Genomic DNA, 25,943 nt, shown 5'->3' on the forward strand with positions numbered 1-25,943 from the left:
ATGGTTTGCATTAAAATGCTGACACCTCACCAATCTCTATATTTACTTTGTAGCTCTGTTTGTTTCCTGTTTTGTTGAGTAGGTCACAAAGAGACTGCGTGGCCTGAATAATTCTAAGTGTATGTGTGTGGCACCGATCACTTCACACCACCAAGCTGAAACATTCCTTTCTTCACTACAACCGGTCAAAGATTACAGAGCATGCCCTCCACCCAAACACACACACACACACACACACACAAACCCATTGTGAACACTGACATTTGACTCACACACTTCTTTTAAATGCAGCTTGCGGATTGAAGTCTGCATCATTTAGCTTGCAGGAAGGAGCTGAAGACAGAAAGGTAGAGACAGACATCAGGGATGATCAGAGACCCTGCGACTGCAGCCGGGAGGCTTTAACAGGGTCCGATGAATGATTCATTTTTGCCAGGTTGAACAACAAAGCAATGATTCTTTGTCTCTTTAGTCCTTTCTTCGACTCCATGAGATGTGCTCTTTGTTGTATTACGACTGCGAGATGTCTGACTCAAACACTCTCAGGTAGAGAATAAGGTCACTGCGCAAGAGTCTGAGGAAGAGCATGTTCAAAAATATATGGACGAGCGTGGAAGTGTTATGTTTTTGAAAGGATCCACACAATGTTTCTCCAGATTGCTTTTTAAACCGTTGCCACTCATTCTGACAAAAGAATGACGCTTAAGAGGAGCTTAAATGCAGAGCAAAAATGAACAAAAGGCCATTTTGGTTTAAATATTTGGGTAATCAAATTTCACACCTCTGCATGGGTGGCCTATCATGTCATGACATTGGTGGGATCCTTCATTGGTTGCAATGGAAATTGTATAGAAATTCAACACCACAAACAAATTAAGAAACACATTGACACATTGACTTACGTCAATCAGAAGATCGAACCGGGGTGGGTGTAGATGGATGAATAGCATGTAGTGTTAAAGCCCTTAACATTTACATATGTGACACAAAGAAACACAGAAACACCCCCGAACATCCAGTGTCCTCTTATGGAACTTTTTTAAATTCACGCTACAACTTTAGAGCAGTGTCTTTAAATGTATCCACTTTGGAAAGTACTTTTCACAAACAAAATAATATTAGTTTTTCAATAAGAAATAAACGCCGCATTGGTCCAAAAGCTTTAAGCCAGACCAACAGAACATTGAAATACACCCTGGTCTTTATTAATATTCCTTTCAGAGCGGCGGCTCAGGTCCATTTGTGTGGTTCGTGTTCTTATTTCAAAGTGCCTAATGTCCTGTCACTGTGTTGCAAGTACATTTAGGTCTTTTAATGAGGTAGCCATCCTGTGTTGTTGGTCTGTGGATAAGCTGAGCTTTAGGTTAACAGCTTTTACTGTGTTTTAACGATGGCGTTTAGGTGTGCGTGCGTTTGTGTGTGCGTTCGTGTGCAATTGTGCGTCTGGAGCCAAGGAAAGTTTCCCCGGGGCGTCAGACTCCTCATTAACCTTCTCTTCATCTTTCCATTCCTCTCTTTCCTCTTTCTGCGCAATCCAACATTCCTCAGTGCCTCATCCTCTCCAAATGGCAACGTTCACATCAAAAGAATATTCTGTATGCTAATCCAGACATTCATTAAAGGCATTTCTTCCATTCGAAAAGATCCGCGTACACATTTGGATAATTGCAAAAGACAGACTGAAAATGATGTGGAAGGATGGATGGATAGAAAGACAGACAGATGTGTGGGGAAAAAATAATCCATATCCTTCAAATACATTACATGCACATTATTTTTCTATTCAATTTATAACAATGTTTGCATTATTATTTTTTAAGGAATCCTCTTCAAAAGAGTGCAAAACAAGTGCAAATGCTTAAATGATTAATGTGTGACTTCAGTAAAAAATACAAATGCTGGTTTTGCCTGTAAGAAAAGCAGCGTTTGCTCCTCGAAGCAGGTTTACAAGTGTAACAGAACAACTTTCTGATGCGTTTTCACTCCATCGGTTTCCTTGTACAGAGCGTCCCCCTCGAGCAGTGCAGCGTTAGCAATACTGTCGCTGTTGGGATGAGACTCTTTACCGTCTTTTATTGCCCTCTCATTCTCTCTGTTCTTGGGTTCACATTTATCATTCATCTTTTATTTATCCCCCTCTCTCTCTCTCTCTCTCTCTCTCTCTCTCTCTCTGTCTCTCTCTCTCTGTCTTTTGGTTTTTCTGCTTCACTCCAAATCGTTGTCTTCCTGTTGCAGTCGGAGGGGAATGACGACCATCTGCAGGCCTCCTGCACCACGACATCTGGAGACGACCGAGACGCAATGACAGGAACACACACACACACACACACACGTGCTGCCTCTACTGCGGTTAAAAAGTACATGGAGCCTAAAATAGAAGAGATAGGGAAGGAGGTATTGAGTGGAGTAGAAAGGGCACAGGGATATAGACCCTGGCAGTAACGTTGTGTGTCATGAGCAGAAAGGATCTGTTTCAATAACGATGGGGCTTGTTTTTAATATTTGGCTCGTTAACGGCAAAAATCTGTCTGACGTTGGGGGCTAAGCGACAGGTAGCGTACAGCTGGAACGACAGTGATGAGTGTCTTACAGGCCAGAACACAAAAGCAATAAGCTGAAAGATGCTAAAATGCACCGTATAGCTGAAGGAAACTCACTTAGTCGATGACCTTCTGCGGGGTCATCACTACAAGTAACACTTTCCACATAAACAGCCCCGTATCTTTAAACAGGGAGCTCATCCTATTTGACACTCAGAATGATTGATGCTCAACTCTTTTGTCGTCTGAAATAATTAGAAATGCAAAATTGTTTTTGAAGGATAGAATTTCCACCAGAGTGGTTTTAATCTGCTCCATTCATCTCAGTCACACTTAAAGCTAATTAACGGGACAAGCTGTTGCAGTAAGATCATTTTTCTACCAGAACAGAATTAAGTTGACTTCTTCAGCTCCCCAATGACAGGAATGCCCTCGCCGTGTTTCACACTAATGAATTGTTCACCAACCTTAAACGAGCACTCGCAAAGCACAAGTGGAAAGACAAACTGAGGAGACGATGCCGTGAAAAACATCATGTTTGCAGTCAATTGCATGCAGACAGTAGAAATTTGTTTAATTAGCATCTGCGACACATTTCTGCGCGGCACTAGCCATTATATTAAACTACTAGATTATTTTGTGAATCTGTTGTCCAATGAGATAGTTACAGATCCAGTCTGTTTGAACTGCAGGGCAAAGAAAGTGTTCCCGGTGCCCTCGTGCATGTACCCAAGTGCTGATGTGTGAGAGAGACGATTTTGAAGAAGATTTAACAGTGTGTGTCTCTCGGAGCTCACTGATGTGTGTAAATGTGATGAGTTGTTTTCATCTAACCATTCCCTGGGAATCCGCTCCTTCACACTGGCAGGATTGGAGTCCCTTCTCCAGAGGAACGCGATACCCCAACCTGCAATATCAAATAAAATCGCTGATTAATCTCGTATTACATTGATGTGCTATCTGCGATGTGATGTTTCTGTTCCAGCTGTCTGCGTCTGTCTCATAACGTTAGCACAACAGGAGAGCTCTGACCCAACTGAACCCTTTTCCGTGGGCTGGTTAGCTGGTTGCCACTTTTAGCACTCTTAGGTGAACCATCTAAATTACTGTGGCAAGCTGCGAAATGCCATTTCTTTCCTATTTACTGAGGTGTCAGCTGAGCCTTAAATTGTGCCTGTGTGTCAAGGCAGAATCTGTGTATTGGACAAGCTGTGACCTATACATGTTGAAAATGTATTATTTTTGACCTTTCCAAATCATAATACGACATTAAACATTGGGATACGCCGTCACTCCTGCGACCACGTGTCTTTTATGACGTGCAGGATTTTCTTTTTTTAGGCCGTTCAACGTTTCTTACACATTACCTACAAATAAAGTGCTACAATTTAGTGAGTCGGGTATTTGGAGAGTGGGTAGAAGACTGATGACCTGGGTTTGAACATACAACAACCCTGGTTTTGATCGCAGTAAAAAAAAAAAAGTACCACATTTCTAACTTTTCAGTTAAAAAAAAGGTGTTTGACATATGTCCAAAAGTAATGCAGCTTTGGACAACGGAAAAAAACAAGTCAACTCAAATCTGCCATGTTTTATTTCACCCCAATTAAGCCTAGTATAATAAGCCACCTTATGACATGCGACTGCCAATTACAGTCAAAAAGAGAACTCTATAGTTCTATAGTTGTTGTCTTTACAGATGTCTTGAATGTCAACTTTGTTGCTAAATGGGTTTGTAAAATCATACATTTCCACTTTGGCTCCAGGCTGTGTGCACTTTGGGAAACAAGACCAGAGGGACTCAAGGAAGCAGAGCAAGTGTTAGAGGTAGTTAGCGCGACGCCTTATTCACACCTTCGTGTGAATGGACTTTATGGCCCTGAACACTGAACTGGTAATTGATTCAATGGATGGATTCTCTCTAAGATTAGCTAACCTCAAAGTATAATTAGAAAGACACAAACGAGGGGGCTCCTCAACTGTTTTGATCATAAATCCAATGTGGAGTGGTTTTTATAGAAACATGAAAGTACAGTGTGAAATCTAAATCTTTCACAAGTGATTAATGGGTCTCATTAGAGCAAGTTAGCACAGCATTTAATCATCTGTGTTGTTTGTGACTGTCACTGAGTATAACAAAATCATGTGTAACCCTGCAAAATAAGCAGTACTGTACAGTGTCCATACAGATATTTGACTTCAGTCGTAGAGACAAAAAGGAGCAAAAGAGAGGCTTGATGCAACAAAGAGAAAAGGAATGTCTCACCTGAGCTTTTGTTATTGACGTGTCCTGTTGGGCGGTGCTTCATGCTGATTTAAGGCCCCTGTCACGGGGCGCATATGTAAAGGTCCGCAGGCCACCAGACGTCACGCCTCCTGGATCACCAAACAGCAGCCCCCAGCTCTCCTGCAGTCGCTATTTAACCTCTTCCATGCCTTCCAACCCCGCCCCCCCCCCCCGTCTCTGTTTCTGTGGTTCCTCTGCTCTCTCCTACCTTTACTCTAACCAAGCCTGGAACATCTCGCATGCCGTATCCATATCTCTACCCAAGATAACCTCTGTTTTCCTAAAAAAAAAGCTCCAATGAAACGCAAACATGGCCAAACACCATAAAGACTGTCTTAGGTCTTGGGTTGAATTTAAAACATTTGAAGGTCATTCTTTGCTTGCACAACAGTGTGGGTGGTCCCATGGGGAATCAAGCTGTTTACCCTTTTTATTTACACTTGCTCAAATGTGGAACTGAATAGGACAATTGTAATAAAAACTTCAAAACGACTGGTTGACAGATATTTTCCTCTCAAAGAATTTAAATGTTTTTAATGCGGGGTTTTTTCATCAGCAATTTGCTGTTGCCTTCTGGTGATAATATAATGGCTACATCTGCAGATAATAGACCTCCTGTTCACTGATGGACCCCTCTTAACCTTCTCCCCTCCATTTTCCTTAAATTGTTTTTCTCCTGCGCCTTCTGCTCTGCCCGCAGGGTCAGAAGCTCAGGGTGCTTTCTCTGCTGTCCATGTGTGAGATTTACTCAATCGAGCTCTGTGTGTCATTCAGGAAAGCACGAGGGAGATTTGTTGACTAGCTGTGCATTTCTTGAGGAATCCCTCTCTCCCTGAAACATTTGGATGTATTTTTGCACTCTTTAATCTTTTGGTAACAAAGCCACCCTGCCAGTAAAAACACTTACAGCTGTGGAAGGGTCAGCTATAGTGTCCGGGGATAAACACGCCTTTTTTTAATTTAATGTATTGGATGTATAAATTACCACTTCACATTCAGCTTCTAGTATAGTCAGCACTGCAAAGTAAAATGTTCTTTGTGATTAACACTATTGAAATTAAATTGAAATTGAGATCTATATGTTTATCTGTATGTTACTTCGAGATGAATGTTGGGCAATCTACATATTGCATGACTACACAGGACAGTAAACCTTGAAGAATTATACGCAATGTATGGCGTGCATCCTTTATAAAACACATGGATCATCACGTATAGTACACATTTCTCACAGGTTCCTCCATGTGACCCAACCATGACCGGTGACCACAGATGTATCTCACTGTATGAAGACTACACAGTCCAGCATCAACCAAGAAGCCATCAGGATGAAAACTGAATGCTCTAGAATGTAAATTCTGGCATTTACCAACAAACTAACATAAATATACATATATTTATTTAATTACATGTATATATATATATACATACTTTTTTTTTACCATACCACAGGGAAAAAGTAAGGCCAGAAGGGAAGTTACATTAACTTAATTGCTATAATCAAGCGATGACCACACCTTGCCCGGCTGCTAGCCATCGCAATTAAAAAAAGTCCTCAGACCGATGGATCTGTGCCATAGAGCGCTGAGCTCCAGGCTCTCACTTGGCCGGGCAAGCCTTGACCTCATGGGGTGCTGGAGCCTCAAATCAATAATAGCACACCAGGTCCTGGAGCTGCTGCCCCGGTGTGACCCTCAGGCTCCGAGAGAGCACTCCTTCTTCCTAAAGTCACACCCAAGGTGCGTTAGCTGTCAGGTTTACTGTGAATCTTAAAAGGAAGTTAGCTAGAGTTTACCGATGCAATTTACTTAACAATAGATTAAATCGAGTGTAATTTACAGTGTGTAAAGAAAGATGTCATTTCAGTGATGCACCGTTGACTTTCTCACTATCTAAACGCCATAAACATTTCTACCATCTAACCAAAAACTCATGAAGCTTTCTTCCACTTGAATTGAATCCCCTTCTTGTGTCATTCATCAAAAATGATGCTTCACGTTTGCCTTTACAGGAAAGTGACCAGAACACTGATTTGGGTGAGAGTGCTCGCTCTGTCTGTCTCTCTGTTCTTGCCTCTGACCTGCATCTCAGCCCACAGCATCATCCTGCTTGGAACCATGAGGTCATGAACAAAGGTATTATAATTTTTTTCAATAGATAGCTTTTGGCTTCATGTTGTTTTTGATTGCTGTTTTCAGTTTTTGTAATGAGTAAACCAGGATAAACATGTTTTCTTTCCTTCTCCTATTTTTAGTTTTTTTTTCATAATGGTCCATGGATCATGTAGCACCTTTATGATGTATGCACTTTACACGGTACCCCTTTCTCCCTCTGCTCTGAGCTTTTGCGACAAAATTAAGTACAGATTCAAAATGTTCTGTAATTCAATGAAATGAACCAAAAAAAATCACATTTTGCAGACAAGTTTAATAATGTGAATATCAGAGCTGCGATGAGCATCGCTTAATAGAAAGCAATCGTTTTTTCTTTAGCCAGGGAGATTTTTTTTCACAGATGGAAGCTAGATCAAAAAGAATACATAACACACATGATTTCAAATTATGTATAGCAAGCTGGTCTCATCGCGGTAGGGTGTTGTTTACTTCCTGAATGTATGACTCAGCACTCCATTGGTTGACCTAGATAGCACCAAACCCCAGAGACAAAAAGATAGAAAGCTACATGATGACCAATGTACTTTTTAAGTGTGAAAGGCCAGCTGGGAGGCATAGAAAGCTGGAATGTAACTGCACTCATTTGTGAATGTAAGGCAACTCAGCATTTTAATCATTGATTAATGAATTCCCGATTAATAGCGTCTCTTTCCACAAGATTATTCAACGACCTGCACTTAGGTCTTTCACATCTTTTTCCCTTCCCTGTGTCCTCCCCCAAAGTGCCATTGATATTACAATATGTCTCGATTTCCTTCTTCACTTCTAGTCAGACGGACACTGATTCATTTATTCTGGGCCAATACATTCCAATTCAGTGATGACTATTCTAACTAAGTGAGTTGAGATTGGACCTAATGCTTTTCACAGCCACATCACAACTTCAGGGAGTGCAGCATTAGAGCTGTCACGCCCTCCAGTGACATGGTTTATAGAGTGGTGGTGGTGGTGGTGATTGGATTGTAGGGAGCCGGCGGCATAAACAGTCAATCCGGATTCATTTTACAATTCCTTATTCAAGCAGCTGATGCGCTGGTTTCCGTGCTGACCCCATCCTGACATCTGCTGCTCCTCTCTCGCACTGCTGCCCCCATGTCAACAGACTCAAACTGTATATGAAACGCAATGTGGATGTTAAGAACCTCTATCCAAACAAACCATGTGGAAGGGGGCACTAACAAACACACACACGCATACACAGGCAGACCAACAGCGGGTGTGTGTGTGTGTGTGGGGGGGGGTTAATGTTCTCACAGGAGACAACAGTGGCTTCAAGCTATTTGTGTTGTCCCTTATTTTAAGTCCTTCATAAGGAGGTGTGATCATTGTGTTTTGCTGCCTTCAGCCATATTTCTAGAACATTGAGGAATCCACAGAAACGGAGTTCATTGGGCATTCAATGGATATGCACTTTATAGAATATATATATATATAATGGAACACGAATACATAAAACAAACGTATAATGAATTTAGGAAGTCGCATTTGGAAGTTTCTTTTTCTTCCAAAAAAAACTGATCACAGAAACTCATCCTCAGTTTTTATAGTGTCTGAGTGACATACGGGTGACATAGATTTAGCCACAAGCCATAACCATTTACCTCATTCAAAGTAAACATAGATAAAGTGAGCCGATAAGATATAATATGCGGATGAACAATTAGTTAAGGAGATATCTCCGCTTCTCAGCGCATGAACGCAGCGTAACGAGCAGCGAGGCGCGCGTTACTCCCCCTGAGATTCTACAAAGCCCCTCCTCGGACAAACCCCTTTGCTGGAACGTCATTTAAAGTTCACTTCGGTCCGGGCCCCCTTTTTCTTACGCTCGAACACACACTCACACACATCCGCTGTCACTCACACAAACGCGCGCACACGCAGCGCACAGACGCGTCTGCGTCGATCCCAGCGCCGCGTTTCTCCTTCACGAGACCTGTTGCGTGTTGCTTTGTGGACTTTCTCTTTGTGCGTCGTTGACTAAAGTGTGACTTTCTCAGTGACATCTCATGTGACAACTTTTCTTTCGGGGCTTTTCCCGGTTCAACGATCTCGGAGTTTATTGGCGAATGAACTCGTTCACTGCATTTCAAATATCCTAAACCGGCCGATGGATTAAAATCAGTGTTTGATGGGCAACATGAATCATTCTGGAAAGTAACTTCAAAGGATTTAAAGGTATGCTCTTGTCATCCATGGCTATATGCATTACAGTAATCTAATACTCTAGGATACTTCTTGCTAATGTGGTTTAAATTAAGTTGAAAATGTAAAAACCCTCTGAAAGCTATTGCAATACTGATGAGTTATATATTGGCTTAAGTGCATTTGCCCGCTTGTGTGGGATAAAATAAAACAGAGAGAGAGAGATAGAGAGAGAGAAAGATGAGTAGTTTATATGACGTGCAATTTGATGTCTTTCCTTACTTTTATGAAAGCCTCCTTTTTTAAATGTATTTGGTGAAATATGTCATTCACTATTAACTTTCCGGGCACATGGTAGGTTAATTGTTTGGCTCCAGTGTGGCTCTAAAGATAGAAAGTGTCAAATGTTTTAAGCTGCAGACTGCAAATCCCCTTGTTTTTGTGCTGCTTGAATAAGACTTGATTTGTGTGTGTGTGTGTGTGTGTGTGTGTGTGTGTGTGTGTGTGTGAGGGGGAGAGAGAGGGAAGAGAGAAGGAGAGAGCATCTGGTTTTTGAGATGTCACTGTGGTACACTTTGCCGCCCTCCATCAGTCTTGATCTTTTTTCTTCTTTTCTCTCTGGCAGGGATAATCCCAGCGTTGCTTCTCCCCTTCTTGCGGAGTGAAGATGTACCGGAGCGCGTGTGTGCCGCTGACTCTCCTGGTGCTGACATTTGCAGTGCCGACGGGACAGGCCTGTCCCAGGAGCTGCAACTGCTACCAGGCCAACGAAGTCCACTGTACCTTTCGCTCCCTGCTCACCATACCTTCGGGCTTACCTGTACACACACGCCGCATAAACCTAGGGTAAGGGAATGCATTTTATACCCAAACGATGTATGGGATTAGCATGACATGATTTCATATACCTCGCAAAAAACACACTTAATTCATGTGCTTATGTGGAAATAATAGTATTTGTTGACTTACCGACCCCTCAGATTGATGATTCTGTGCCCCGTAGGTTCAACAGCATCAGCAGGATCCATAACAGTTCTCTGGCTGGGCTAAAGAAGGCGGAGCTTCTGATGCTCCACAGCAATGACCTCCATCATCTCCCAAATGCAGCATTCAGAGATATGAAATCACTACAGGTAAACAGATAGAAAAGCACACGTTGCCTCACGCATTTAACCTTTGACTGGAGATGGCAAAGGTTTTCACAGTGACAAAATAAAATGTCCCAGGTCCCATAGAATGAACGTATTTACAGTTTGTATGTATTTTTCTTTGCGTTAATAAGCACATTTTTCTAATGCCTGTAAAACTAATTGATAATGTATGGGCACTCATTCTTTCCCCCCCTAAGTGAGAGGAATCTCACTGGAGATTTTCGCATCATCCCAAGGACAGAGTTTGCAGTCTGCGGGGAAGTGATATACCTCAACCAGCAATTGTTCCCTTCATCTCGTAGGCAGATGCTGATATATTTGCCATTGTGTGATAATAGGATCCATATTTCCATATGCTGACATCCTCACGTTTCAGATCTGTTAGCAGCTGGAAGTCGGCCAGTCCACCTAAGTCGCCTCCTCGCAGAGCAGATTCATCATAAGCCTCTCAGAAGCACAATTTCACAACATGGTTTTTCGTGGTCTGCCTTCTTTAACTTGGAGAGTTCTCCGCACGTGAATAGAATAGCAATGGGTATCCCGCGAGTATTCTGCTGAGGATCAAGTGTTAAAATTCTATATTTGAAAAGTTGAAAACACCCAGTGCTCGAACATCAATTTTGAATCAATAATCCCACAGCATTCATTTTCTTCTGGTTATGTGCTCTGGGCTGTTGTCTCAGTTGTTGACTTCTGCATTGATATCTCCATATTTTTTGTATTTATACAGACCGCATTCAGTCATTTTTGCATTTCGGTTTCAGCCCTTCATACGCATTACAAACTACCAATTACATTTGCAATAAATAAAATTTACCACCTTGTGGTGTCCACTAATCCTTCCCTGCTTCCGCTCACTTAATTCCCTTCCCCTTCCCCACAGATACTAAAGCTGAGTTATAACAAGCTGAGAGAGATCGCTTCATCTCTGACCTTCTCTGGCCTGACCTCACTGCTCCGTCTGTACTTGGATCACAACCTCCTGCAGCACATCCACCCCCGGGCGCTGCTCCAGCTGACTAGCCTCAGGCTGCTGCGTCTGCAAGGGAACAGGCTGCATCAGCTGCACCCTCACGCTCTGTGCACGCTGTCCATACTGAATACATATTACTTCTCTACCCTCAGGTGAGCTTCAACACTTAAAGCACATCATTTAATAATCCCTGTTGTAGTGTTTTTAATTACCCCTAAAGGAAAACAAATGAAAAATGTAACACTTCCATTGGTGGTTATTGGTATTTGGATGAATACACCTCTAACGCCAAAGCTACAAGCATTGTCTCATTCCCACTTGAATAACTACTGCAGAGGAATAACATAGTCTGAGCATGAAGAGGAAAATGGAAATGATGAGAAACTGTCAATACAACTTTGACCTCTAACCTGTCACCTCTCGTTACCCATTTCCATTCTCTCATCCATTCCTCAATGACTGATTAAAACCCGGTGTCACGCTTCCCCCCTTATCACCTCAATCTGTTCTTCGCTTGCTTATCCCCAGACACCTAGACCTGTCCAACAACAGCCTAACCACTCTGCCCAGAGAGACCGTAGTGACGGCACCGCTGTTGGAGACTCTTGTGCTGCAGGATAATCCATGGAGCTGTGACTGTAAAATGAGCTGGTTTCTCACCTGGAGTCTGGCTCATCCAGGTGACTGTGGTATCTGAAATATAATTAGTTTTGGCTTGTTGTTCTCCCATCTGCCCACACTTTGAGGTGATCTTTTTTTTTAACACTGAGGCATATTAACTCAGTCAAAAAAGGTGCAATAAAATGGTGGGCAACGTGTAGGTTACTTGAACAAAGAACATTAGGAAACATTGGACACATTTGCTAATAATTCCACGCAATAAGCATGAAAATACAGTAAATACTGTAATATACCATGTCACATCCAGCCAGAAGACAGTAGGATATTTATTTAGAAATTTATAACACAGCTGTTTTGTTATTTTTATTAATCTTCAACATTTCCATCTGCTATTCTTAACACACTTTTCCTTTACTTTCTGTATTTCTTCCAGTACGTTTTGTGACTGTCATTGAGATGTAAAAGAGGGCTGAACCGTAAAATGCCTTTCAATGAATTGCAATAATTAACTTGCCATGACTAATCTATGATGACAGCATTGATGTGTGCAGAAAAAATAAGGTTGTAATGTAGGTTAACGTTTGCTATGTAATAATGAAGTGACACAGATTTCTCACTGTAGACTACGAAACCATTCTGAATTTCCAAAAGATATCAAGTTTAAAATGAACTGGCGCGACTAATATATGTCACTGCTAATATGTGCCGATAGCTTAAATGTGCACCCATGTGTGTAATGTGTATAGTTGTAATGCCGGTATACATAGTGAATATGCCAAACAGGAAAAGGATCACGAGATAATCTTTTCTGCTTCTCTTTCAATTAGGCCCCATGAAAAGTCCTGGCAGCCCGCAGAGTCCAATCTGTGCCTCGCCCAATTCCCTTCAAGGCCAGGGCTTGCTTGACCAGACTGACCTTTTGTGCACCTCGCCCGTTATCACCTCCCCGGGAAGAGACACACCTTTGGAGGCAGAACCCGGTGAAATCCAATCAAGGGAATCCTTCAGAAAGCCTTCAGGCTTCGCCTCTCTGGGTCTGTCCGACCAAGAGGGGAACAGCGTCGATCTTGGCTGCAACATCACTCACTCTTCCGACTCCCAGGATATCGCCCCCCCTCCAGATCTGTCTCTTTCCTCCTCTTCTCCTATCCCCCTCACCCTCTCACTCTCCCTGGAGTGCGCCGTGGAGAAACAGAGCTACGAAACTCTTTGGAGGATTCTCGCTTACTACAGTGAGACCGCGGTCCGCCTGGAGAGGGAGATCATGCTGAGTAAAGCCCCGGCTTTGGCCTACCGCTACAGGCAGGCAGCAGGAACAGGTGGATATTATCACACAGGAGTAAAAGCTTCTGTTCAAGTCAGACCACAGTGGCTGCTACAGCCAGCCATTAGCATTCAGCTGAATAGAGCGCAGTCTAACGGACACAAAGTCCAACTTATATACTCAACAAGAGTCTCTGCACGTCCGGACCCTCCTTCTCATCCAGGCTATGCTCCTCATCCTTCAACGTCCTCCCCTCCCCTTGCCCCGTGGGTGCTTATTTCAACTAATCATACCATTACGGCCCTGGCAGCAGTAGCAGGGAGTAAAGTGGAGCTGTCATGCCCTCTTTTAAGCTCTGGTAACCCCAAAGTACAGTGGGTTCTCCCAGATGGATCCATGATCTCCCCCTCCAGGAGCCAGAATGGTAGGCTCCAGGCTTCAAACTATGGATTACTTCTACAAAAAGCACAGCTCTCAGAGTCAGGAGTTTACCACTGCGTAGCCAGGGCAGGCAGCGATGTAGATGTTCTCCGCCTGCGCCTGGCAGTGGAGGAGTCCTCTGTGCCGCCTTTAGGTGAGCAAGTGGGACCTCCTGTCACCGGGAACATTGGGGAGCCTATCACTCTGTCCTGCAATGCATCTGGCTCGCCAGCGCCTCTCATGAGTTGGGTGTTGCCAGATGGAAACATAGTAAGGCAGGGATTAGCTGTATCAGGTGGGCTCACTATGCAATCGGATGGGAGCTTGTTCCTGAACAGCCCGTCTCAGAGGGATGTCGGCCATTTCCGCTGCATTGCTGTCAATCATTACGGCAGTGACGCTCTGTCCATGAAGCTGCAGTTAAACTCGGGACACCTCCCTCAACTCAGGACTTCATTTGCCACAGGGCCTCAGTCAGCCGCTGGCAGGTCAACCAAGATACGGGCTCCATTATTAGCGGAGGAAGGATCGGGGGACGAGAAGGAAGAGGACGAGATACCTCTTTTTGGCAGTAGGAAGCGCCCAAGACCTCTCCATCCTGGCCCACAAAGACGTTATCCCATAGGAAAACCCAGAAGACCTGGACTGCTGAGAGGAGACCCCTTGAGAAGAGGAGTGCCTTTACCAGCCAATGGCCAGCGAAGAAACCGCTTTGATAACAGACACAGAGTTACCACAAACAAACAAAGAATCGACCCTCACAAATGGGCTGACCTCCTGGCTAAAATACGACAAAAGACTGTTCAAACTAATAATAGCCTGCCCATCGAAGCTGGGGAGCCCCCAGCTGAACCACAAGGACGAGGGGAAGGCCACCGTGATGCAGAAGGACATATAGCTGAAGGAGCAGCGGTGGAAGCAGAAAATGAAGGGTCATCTATTGGCGACACCGATCTACAAGAGGAAAGATTACCGCACATTCAGCCTACTCAAACAGAAATGCGAACACACACAGAGGCCAATAGAGACGAGGAAACAGATACAGAGATAAATAAAGGAACAGAGGGGTCAACAGAAACAAAAACGGAGACAGAGGAAGCATCTCCGCAGGCGGTGACCATGACAAACCCAGAGACACAGAACGAACCCATCACATCGAAGCCCGTGTCGGGAACCGATGAAATTGTCCCAGGACCAGGTGAAGGAGGTGAGCCAGGAGCAAACACCAACAGATCTGGGACCACGCCTCAACGCCCCCGGCAGGGACTCTCCCCTGATTTGCTACGAAACTCTCGGCCTCAAAGCCGCTGGAATTCTCGCAGGAGGATCGGACAGCAAAGACGCATCATCAACAGGCCCAGAGGGCGTCCTGTGACCCCCCCCCGACCTCCCCCCGATTCTACAAACCCATGGTCGCAAACTACAGCGCCTGTCACGGATCAAAATGTGCTGTTGCTGGCCTCAACAACCACACCTGCGGCTGCTTTCCCAACACATCTTCCGTCTCCCCCCGTTTCTGGCCCTCATGGTATCTCCCCTTCCAAATCTGCCTCCCCCTCATCGACTCCATCTTCCTCTGCTCTAACCTCATTATCCCCCCCTCACACAAATATACATATAGACACAGTGACTCACTCACTCGCCAAAACCCCAGACTCCGCAAGGCCCACTCTCTCCAACGCACAGGCGACAGAACCCACTCACTCGCATACTGCAATCACACAGACGCACGAGCCACACGCACACACAGGGACACACACACATGGCATCGGGAGGCACACAAAAACCAACAAGGCCTTAGGCAAACGTGTAGATGGACCCCCGAGCAAACACAGGGGGGAGCCGTGGATGAATTTGTCGGGTGTAACATATGAATCCCTCTCATCCCATTCTCTCGTGCCCACTTCTTCCCCCGTTATTTCCTCTATAGTCTACAGTGCAACAATTAATGCAAAAATCCAAACAACCCCTTCTGTTACTCAGCAGAGCACTCATTCTACAATTTCTGATGAAGGCACTACAAGCACATCGACTACTACAGCGAGTGGTCACACATTTCCCACAACCTCTAGGAGTACTCCTATGAATAGTACCATCATGCCTACTACAACTGCCATTATTATCCCAACACCCGGCACAACCAGAAGTACGACAGGTACTACTTCCTCTACTACTACTACTACTACAAGTCCTTTTATGACATCTACTAACACGACTTCATCAACTAGGCCTTCTACTACTGATGATTTTTCCACCGCTACTACTACTACTGCTACTACCTCTTTGAGTACTACAATCTCGTTCAAAGCTGTTCCCACAACTCGTGACCCAACTACCACTGCTACTACGACTACTTCCACCAGTAGTTCTAGCTTGGTCATCTCGGCCAAAACCTCTCCAACTACTGGAAATGCAGCTAAATCCAGTACATCACCTCCTTCTACAACGGCAACAATGATGAAATCCACCAGCAGCACAGCATCAAGTGTTGTGCATGGTGGTACCGGAAGAAGGCCTGGTTCTGGGGGTCCAAAGCAAAGTCAACCCGCTATTGAGTGGAAGAACTCTGCGACCAATTCTATTCCTGATTCGCACGGCAGCAGACCTCACTGGCTCCCCTCACTTCCTCTCCCTGCCGCCCCTGGGGTGAGTTCAAATCAATTCATACAACCCTTTATTGCTAGTTGGTGGATTGTTTTACTGCATTGTTTTACATTGATTGTAACACGACTAAGAGCCATGTTTTTATTTGAATTCCTAATTTCTGTTAATTTTCACAATTTTTATGCCCTTGCTTTAAGGACCCTCGTAAATGTAGTTTGCACTCAATGTAGCTCATATAAAGATATTTTCCGTGTGGTTAGACAGGCAAAACGGAAATGTAAAATTGTTTTTTTTATCCACGTGACCTGCTATTAAAGAGAGGTGGATGTTTATGACAATTCTTCAATTGCCAGATATAACCAAGGGATGAAAGACACTAGTTCAATAATCAGCAATATGAAGTGTGTAGAGACTCAATTACCAAAGGAATTAATATATTCAATACTTTTGAATTTGTTTCAGCACTTTGACAAATTATCCGTTGAATAGATTGTGTTAATAATGTTGAACTGTTTTAAATGTAGCTTTTGTTGCTGTTCAAATTAGATGAATACATTTTTAGATCCATTTCAATGACACTCATCTCTTAACTAAATCGTTTTCTTAGGCCTCGGCAGTGAGATCCGGACCGAGGATCGCAGACCCACACAACAGGACGGTGTTGTTCCCAGCAGAGAGCACTGCCAGATTGGCTTGTGACGCTCGAGGAGAACCGAAGCCCTCCATCACGTGGACTAGGATGGCCGCAGGTACACGTGAAATGCAATGCGGGGGTGGTGGTTAGCGTTGCTGCCTCACAGCCAGGAGGTCCTGCCCCGGCTGGGGCCTTTCTGTGTAGACTTTGCATGTTTTCCCTGTGCTGTTCTCCAAGGATTCTGGCTTTCAAAGACTCAGGTTGCCCAAAAGGTGTGTGATTTGTTGTCTGTCCCTAATTTTATATTGACGATGGAAAAAAAATCAGCATCGTTTTCCAGTTCACTGAGTACACCTGCTGTCGAAAGCTTCTGGCTTCAGGCCGACATTTTGAATATACAATTCATTTATACTGTGAAAAATAGACTGTAGCTTTGAAAAACAGGATAAGTAAAGGTTTGTGTTTACAGCCTGAGGTCATCGATGTGAAAGGAAAATCAAGCCTTTACACGTGGAATATCCCATTAACACCCGGCATTACGCCCTGGCTTGCACACAATAGGCTTTTCTCCTGCTTGCTGTGTGGTAAAAACCTTTTGCAAGAAAGTAATGGAACATTTTGTGCACTGCATCAATGGGTTTACTACATGTCGTGCCACTCAGCATGTCCCTGATCCCCCTCTCTTCTGTGTCTTACTCATTCTCTGACTTTCTTTCTCAATTTGTCTCTGTTTTCCCAATATGTCATCTCACTGCTTCTGTCCCTTGCTGTCTCTTTCTGTCTGTCTTTCTCCTTCAGGAGCAGTGATACCAATCCACTCCAGCACTCAGCGTTTTGAGGTCTTGCCAAATGGCACCCTTGTTATCCAGAATGTTCAGCTGCAGGACAGGGGAACATATATTTGCAGCGCGCACAGCGTTATTGGTCGCGACAGGTGAGGCTACTGATCCCAGAATATTAATGCAACACTTACCATTTAGTTATAATTACATGTTTTCGGTGCTAATTACATAGACCTGAGGCAAACTGCAACTCAAATACGGTACATTTTTCATGAATGAAAGCAGTCCTTTCATGAATCCTAAGCAAATTGCTCTATATTTTTATTGTATACAAGTGTGTGTTTATTTTGACCATTATGTTTTTCCGTGGGAATTCTCCAAATGTTTTCATTTAATCCGTGCACATTTATATGTTTACGTATGGAGTTTCTCGTGCTTCCATCATAGGTCGCTAACCACCCTGGAGGTATGGACCCGCCGCCCTCGGATGCAGCTGGCCAGCCACAGAGAAGTTACCATTCATCAGGGCGGAGTGGTGCAGTTGGAGTGCCGGGCAGATGGCGTTCCCAGCCCCCTGCTCTCTTGGGTTCTCCCCGATCGCTCGGTCTTGACCTCCACTGCTCCCCCCACCGGCCGCATCACCGTGGACAAAAATGGAACCCTCCACATCGCAGGAACTCTACCGAGTGACAGAGGAGTCTATCGCTGCGAGGCCTCAAACTCGGCAGGTGTTGTCAGTGCCTCTGCTCGTGTGCACGTGTCCTCGTTGCCCCCGGTGATACAGCAACCCAGAGAGGAACACCTGCTCTTGTTTCCAGGGTGGCCTGTTTATGCTCACTGCTCTGCTCGAGGTGCCCCGCCACCAACCCTCCGTTGGCGAATCCCAGATGGGACTCTAGTTCGCCCGTCCCAGTTCCTCCATGGCAACCTTTTTGTATTGCCCAATGGGACACTGCATATTCGAGGTGCTGGGCCAAAGGAATCAGGGAATTACGAGTGCATAGCAAGTAATGCCGTTGGGGCCGATAAGAGAACAGTGAGGGTAGAAATCCAAAGGGTAGCAGAAGGTGAAAAGAGATACATGGGAGCAAAAAGTGAAGGAGTGAAAGCAGTTGCTGCTGAAAACCAATCTCCTGTAACTTCACTTCATAACGAAAGACCTTGGTCCAGACCTTTACCCAGCAACCCATCAAATCCAGTCATCTCCGCTAGACTCTCCCCTGCATCTCCCTTTGCGAGACACAGCGCCATGCTGCTCACCCCCGGTTCTTCTCGCTCATCTTCTTCTCACCCTCACCGACCCAATCCCACAAACTCATCTCCTAAAATCAATAAAACAGTCACTGGCTCCTCCACACACTTGAACAACAGCAACAAAAATCAACCCTCCTCTCTTTCCACACCCTCCGGAGTGCCTACGAATGCAACAAAAGTGCCAAGACGTATTTACTCTTCCTCCTCTGACAAAAACAGAGCTGCTTTGCATCCCTCTCCCGTCTCCCCCTTCAGTAAGGCCCATATTGTCTCAACCTCACCCTCTATTCCCACAGTCCACTATGGCTTTCTTTTACAGCTTCACTGCTCTGTAACTGGTAACCCACCACCCATTATCATTTGGAGGACCCCCAACAGAAAACTGGTGGATATGCACTTCAGGTGCGCATTGTGCTTTTAAAAAAAGAGATCAGTTAAATTGGGTTGATTATACAATAATACCGTGTTTGTCCAAATTGGAATTTCAGTTTTGACCGACGTCTGAAAGTGCACACCAACGGCACCCTGTCAGTGCAGAGAGTGACAGAGAAGGATGCTGGGGATTACCTCTGTATCGCGCGGAACAAGGTCTCGGATGATTATCGCCTCCTGCGTGTCTCTGTGGCTACCAAGCCTGCCAAGATCGAGTCTAAACAGCCACTCACTCACATGGTGCCTTTGGGCCAGCCGCTCAAGGTAAGTGTAAAAAAATGTAAAATGAATAGAAAATTGAACTTTTGGATCCTTATTTTCTATGCAGACATTTATGTGTGTTGGGTGACTTCTTTTGCTGGGCTTGGTGCCAAACATTTCTACAGCTTCAAGCAGTCTCATAGGTTGTTTTTAGAAAGAAAAAAAATTGCAACATATTATTTTGACTCAAAAAGAAAAGAACAACCTGTCAGGTCCTAGCCTCATGAGTCAGTGGCCTTGAGGGGATACCGCTTCACACATAAATATTTACTGGTTAAAGAAAACGTCACGTGGGGTAAAAGAGGACACCGTATTATACCCCTTTTTTAAATTAATTTGAACTTAAATGAGCTTTGAATGCTTTTTTTTGTATACATACACTTTTGTGTTGCCTTGAAATGTTTGATACTGCACGTTTTCTTCTTTTTAAGTGCCTAAATAGCCTGAAAATATAGTACAATAAGCATTACTTTGCCTTAAAAGGAGAGGATATTGACTGCAACAATCCCATTCATTGCAGGTGGACTGCCGGGCATCAGGAATGCCCGACCCAGAGGTCCAATGGAGTCTACCAGATGGAACCATGGTGAACAGCGTGTTGCAGGGGGAGGACAGAGGCGGGCCAGCACAGATGTTAACCGTGTTTGACAATGGGACGTTACTGGTTCCAACAGTCGGGCTGGGAGAAGAGGGAGACTACACGTGTTATGCCGAGAATCAAGGAGGTCAAGACACCATGAAGGTAAGAAAAATATCATCAATAAAGATTTGTCCAAATAGAAAATGTAACTGTTCTGATGTTAGTCTATAATTAGATAATTTACTTATTCCCAATACTTATACATACAAGTAAAAATGTGTTGAGTCATTTTTTTAAATTACAAATTCTCTTAAGGTCAAAGTAAAGGTCATGATTAGACCCCCACACTTCAGTGATGACGGAAACCACCACGTCGTCAAAGTACGTCTCGGGGCAACCGCCTCTATTCGCTGCCAGGCCACAGGAGTTCCTGCCCCGACAGTGACATGGCTTTCCCCCACAGGCCGTGTCATCCCAGAAGGTTTGGGACCTGGTCTTTACTCCGAGCGGGTTGCGGCCCTTTCGGACGGAACTCTGGAGGTTCGTCTGGCTCAGGAGATTGACACGGGAAACTATACATGTCGAGCGAGCAACTCGGCCGGGGAGAGGAGTATGGTGGTGGGTTTGGAGATGGAGGCTCCTAACCATGCAGTGAGTGGTCGGGTTGGAGGAAGAGGTTGGAGCCACGGCGATGGGCCCGGCAGTGGTCCTCACAGTAGATCAGGGGGCGGTATCCATAATGCAAACGGAGACGCAAGCAATCTTAGCGGCAACAACGGCGGCAACAAGGGCTTTAGTGATCCTGATGGCAGAATAAGAAACATCGTTCCAAACCCTGGCACTAGTCCAGCGACCGGCGGCTTCAACCCGGACCTCATGAGTGATAGGCGAGCCGGATCGAACGGGGCGGTCAGTGGGGCCGGGAATATAGAAAACAAACCAATTCACCTCAGAATAAATCAAAAGGGATCCAGCATCATGAATAATAGAAATACTAACAGTCGCAGTACAGTTGGAGGAAAAAGTATAGAAAGGGATCCTGGGACTTATAATAATGAAGTATTTGCAGGAAAGGCTGGTGACGATGCCAACACCAGTGGAAACAATGGCAGGATAAGTGGTACTTCTCGAAATGTCGGAGCTTTTGCTACCAGTGTGTCTAATAATGGAGTTGGCACTGGCACACTCAGAGGAAATGCTTTGAGTAGGAGTAGCAGCAGTAGTATTCCCAGTAAAAACTCTACTAACGTAATTTTGGGTGTGGCAACGACAGTGAAGCAGCGAGCGGTGAAAGGCCAAATTGTTCTCCTACCATGCCCCTCCCAAGGCTCCCCTCCCCCTCGTCTGGCCTGGCTCCTGCCCGGTAACCGAGTGTTGCCAGCTCCTCACTACGGCAGCCGACTCATTGTGCACAGGAACGGCTCCTTGGAGCTGCGAGGAGTGCGGACGAGTGATGGAGGGACCTTTGCTTGTGTGATTAGTGGTGAGAGAGATCAGACACGTATGCAGGTGGAGCTGGAGGTCTCCGAGCCACAGGACGAGGCCAGGTCTCCGCACGGGGGAGCGGCTGTGGAGAGGCCTGTGCAGGACAGTCGTTTGGTAGAGGTGCCTCGCTCAGTGCTGCCAAAGACGCTTCACCCAAGAATTTCAGTCACTCGAGAGCCTCCACACAGAGCCCAATCCATCCCCGATTCCCCTCTTCCAGTTGGACCTCCACCCCGCACAACCGGCCCCGTTTCAGAGCCGGCATTGAGCACCAGGACAGCTCCCTTGGTGAGCATCGTTAATGGAGAGACCCTGCGCCTGACTTGCTATGCATCTAGCAGTCATGGAGGCCATGCGGGCACCTTCTCGTGGATCACGCCAGGTGGCAAGGTGCTGTCTCTCGGGGAGAGCGGCGACAAATACGTGGTCCGAGAAGACGGAACACTAACGGTGCAACAGGCCTCCGTGTTCGACCGCGGCACGTACACCTGCAGATCCACCGGTGTCGACGGCTCCTCGGTTTCAGTTGCCACGGTTCCCGTCATCGTCATCGCCTACCCCCCACGCATCACAGCAGGCCCCTCCCCCGTGACCTACACGCGCCCTGGAGTTGCTGTGGAGCTGCGGTGCCAGACGATAGCAACGCCCCGGGCTGCGATCACCTGGGAGACGCCAGAGCTGACTCAGCTGAGGGTGACGGGTCAGGCCCGTATCTATGGCAACCGCTATCTCAGTCCTCAAGGTTCCATGGTGATAAACAACCCCACAAGTAGGGATACAGGATTTTACAGATGCACTGCCAGAAATGTACTAGGTGTGGACACCCAGGCAACCTATCTGCATGTTATATAACAGCCGCACGCACACACATTGCAGCAAGAAAGACAGAGACACAACCAGTCCTCTGTACTGGTGATGAACTCGTATGCTGTTTACACTGAATCTGTCCCACATGCCCACACGAACTGCAAGGCTCTGTGAAGGAGTCACTGGTACATACAAAAAAGATGATACTTATAAACTCGTATACGTCTCATGTATGTGCTTTTAATGTATGACTTTGTTTTCAATACTGTATGATTTTATATTAAGAAATCGCTGGAGGTAAACTTTCACTTGTTGTGCTTCGTTCATCTAAACGCAGGTATTGCCGAAGCAAATAAAAAAAGTGTTGCTGATGCTGAAAGACCAACGTGCTTTACTTTGCCCGTTCTCTTTAATTCATTAACACAATCATACACTAACACTGAACTACAGTCTATAGAACGGTGTTAGACCGACCTGGTAAGTGAACATTGTACACACAAGGTTTTTTTTGCTCAGCACAAATGTCTACAGGAAACACCATATAAACTTGTGTCATCTTTGTGTTAAAATGTATACTGTATTAACTATCGAAACAATTGTCGGGCTTTTTGAACATACCTCGTCTCGTGAGTTATTTGTGTGTCTCAAACTGACAAATATTTTTCTTCAAAAATCAAGCGTATCTCACATTCTCAGAGCATTACTGTGGATTAATAAGATCGCACAACAGTCGGTTCTTTGAAGAGGGATCGTTGTGATTATTTAGATATTAAAGATTGTATAAATATATGTGTGGAGCCTGCCCTCAGCATAGTTAGCATGTTTCTTCTTCTCTTTTCCAATTTTTCATGTTGTCATTAAATTATTTGTCTTGCAAAAATTCTGTTGTTAGACACCAATGTTTTGTTTGATATTATTTACTGTTTTTAACGTCTCATTATACACGATACCTTTGTGCTGTATATTGAACAGCTTAAATCTTTAAATAAAAATTTGATGAAACAGTTTTGTTTGGAGGTATGGTGTGACTTAATAGTGTGTGTTTGTGTGAGTCAGAGTGAGAAAAGAAAACACGTAGTCTGAGGCCTGAGTTTATTATGAGAGCAGAAACTCCTTATCCCAGCTCAGCTGTCCAATCAGGAAACAGGGTCTTAGCTATAGATGAGACACATGTTGATGACATCATAGTACTCTCCCTGGGAAATGCAATAAAACTCACGACAGCCTGCGACTCCAAGCACCACCCTGCCCCACACCTGCCAACTTCTGTTCACGGTGTGGATTCTGTTTCCTCTCAATACGAATAGCGACTGAGTTCTGAGCCCGTGTGGCTGCACGTTGTTGATTGACACTATTTGACACATACAAGCAGTCCACAGCTGGTGAAAGGGAAAACAGTCCCTCACGCGTGGCTCACAGTGTGCACAGCGGGGCATCACTGCTCACAGATCGCTCGGTAACAAATCCTTCTTGCGTTGGCATTCAACAGCCTTTGGAGATGATTTGGATTGACAGTTATCCACTGATGTTTAACTTGACGTGCATTGGTGTGGACTTCGTATTATTCACTGTTGCTGACATTATTTTCCTTCATACCAATGGCAAATGCACACATGCAACACTGACCCAGCTCATAGACTATGATCAGCTCTTGAGGCATAAAGATGTCACTTGGTTAATTAAGCACTCCACAAATGATTACCATTAATCTGAACCTGCTGGTGTAATCAGTCAAAACCTCGGAGAGTTATTGAGTCACTGAAACATTAAAAAACAAAGAAACAACCAAGAAAATGGAGAGTTTATTGATGTGAAATGGCTCACAGATCAAAGGCAGTGTTAATTAAAATAATTGCAATGGATCACCCGTTAATTTAGGCGGTTAGTTTCGTCTGGGAAAGTTTGTGCAGGAACATTTGAGCTCTGTTTTGTGGTCAATGGGGCCAGTTGTTTCCAGTTCAGGCTTTAAATGTTTTGAATTAAGCCTTTTGCAGCGTTGGAACATTTCCACAGCGGCACATTGGTTTACTGGTTCCATGTCTTTGTTCCCTGGTGAGAAAATAAATGATTTTGTTTCTCAAACTTACAAGCATATAACTATTTAAATGCGTCACGTGGGCTTTTTATTTGGCATCCCTTCTCTTGAGATGAAGAGATTTCAAAATGACAAATTTCTGGATTACAGTTGATGCAACTGTGGAGCAATAACCAACAAACACTGCTGGAAGGAATAAGTGGTGATTTCTGTGCAACATAAATCAGATTAGTCTTTCAAATTAAATATGATTACTGCTAATTAAATGATGAAACCATTTAATTTACACCAACGATCTAGAATCTACAACAGCGCATTAGCCCATTCAACAGTAATAAATGAAAGGACTCCAGCCAAACGCTTAATGTATTCATACATCACTGTCCCTTCACCTGGAAACTCCACACATTGCTCCAACATCTGCTCACTTTTACAAATATTCACAATCAATGGTGTCATCACAGTTTAGTCATGCCAGCTGACTCTGGCACATCAACGAGACACATGTCACGGTCCACCCAGCCTTCACCTTTGTATCAGAGTGAAAAGACTGACAACAGTTAGTCATCTGGTATACTGAATACTGATTTTACTATTTGTTTCAATAGAAAACAGGTGGTGCAAAGCCTTTTATTTTAATGGGAAAAACTGTTTTACTGGAGGCTTTTTCTTGTTGGAAAGTGATTCTTCGCATTGGACCAGATGCAACAGGAAGAAGATTCATTTCAAAATGTACTGCACCAAAGTTACAATAAGAAATACAACTATTGTATTATCCAAGTTGAGTGACGTCATTTATACAGTGAACTATTCCACCACCCACCGAGAGGCCTTTAATGTTGCTTCAGTACAACAATACACTGTGTGGTGAAAAAGACATTCTGCTTCGATGCCTCATTAGGTTCGCCCACATGAATGTGCTTTTCCGATGAATTCATAGAAAAAAGTAATTCTTTAATAAAAATATTAATGATAGAATAGATACGTAAAGGGTCTGAATTCTTTCATTTGACATCATTGATGACCATTATACAACTGGAAATAATTGAAAAATTATTCCTTGGGAGGAACCGCTTTGCACATAACTTCACACTATGGTTTCTGAATGGTTTATTATTTTACATTACATCGGCTCTAACTAATTTAATGTTAAAAGGGCGGATGGTTCTAACATATTTCCCTCTATAGAGACCTATCTGTTATTTCCCTTGTGTAAATTAGTGCCTGTCTACCTAGTGACACTTTCACATATGGGTTTGCCTTTATAGATATGACTCATTTTCCCTGCAATCATCAAGACGGGGTGATTATTTTCCTTTGTTGCATAATGCTAAAGATCAACCAGCAAAATAATGAGCCCAAAAAAAAGAAAGGAAGCTGCAAGGGAGGATGTATACTGTCGTAATTATTTGTGTCTTAAATTCTATGTTGTAATCAGAGCCTCAGTCAGCTGTTGTCATACAGATTTCATAGACATGACATAATGGGAACACAGAT

The 25,943-nt window shown here is 44.3% G+C and overlaps 1 protein-coding gene across 1 annotated transcript; it reads left to right on the top strand.

Moving 5' to 3' along the window:
- Window positions 1-9,774: 9,774 nt before the first annotated feature.
- Window positions 9,775-23,217, top strand: LOC119229363 (matrix-remodeling-associated protein 5-like). The gene is made up of 11 exons (XM_037489656.2): window positions 9,775-9,989; window positions 10,147-10,276; window positions 11,178-11,419; window positions 11,796-11,947; window positions 12,716-16,218; window positions 16,784-16,925; window positions 17,609-17,744; window positions 18,040-19,248; window positions 19,335-19,542; window positions 20,060-20,281; window positions 20,435-23,217. The coding sequence occupies exons 1-11, from the start codon at window positions 9,811-9,813 to the stop codon at window positions 22,454-22,456; spliced, it is 8,145 nt and encodes a 2,714-aa protein (XP_037345553.2). The 5' UTR covers window positions 9,775-9,810; the 3' UTR covers window positions 22,457-23,217.
- Window positions 23,218-25,943: the final 2,726 nt, after the last annotated feature.

The sequence above is a fragment of the Pungitius pungitius genome, chromosome 10 (genome assembly GCF_949316345.1).
Source record: "Pungitius pungitius chromosome 10, fPunPun2.1, whole genome shotgun sequence".
NCBI classification, from domain to species: domain Eukaryota; kingdom Metazoa; phylum Chordata; class Actinopteri; order Perciformes; family Gasterosteidae; genus Pungitius; species Pungitius pungitius.

What these genes read in the sequence shown, in the direction of transcription:
- LOC119229363 (XM_037489656.2), top strand. Translation starts at nt 9,811, where the DNA reads ATGTACCGGAGCGCGTGTGTGCCGCTGACTCTCCTGGTGCTGACATTT. An exon ending in CTTTGGGCCAGCCGCTCAAG is followed by an intron (nt 19,543 to 20,059) that starts GTAAGTGTAAAA and finishes CATTCATTGCAG; the next exon opens with GTGGACTGCCGGGCATCAGG. An exon ending in GAGGTCAAGACACCATGAAG is followed by an intron (nt 20,282 to 20,434) that starts GTAAGAAAAATA and finishes AATTCTCTTAAG; the next exon opens with GTCAAAGTAAAGGTCATGAT.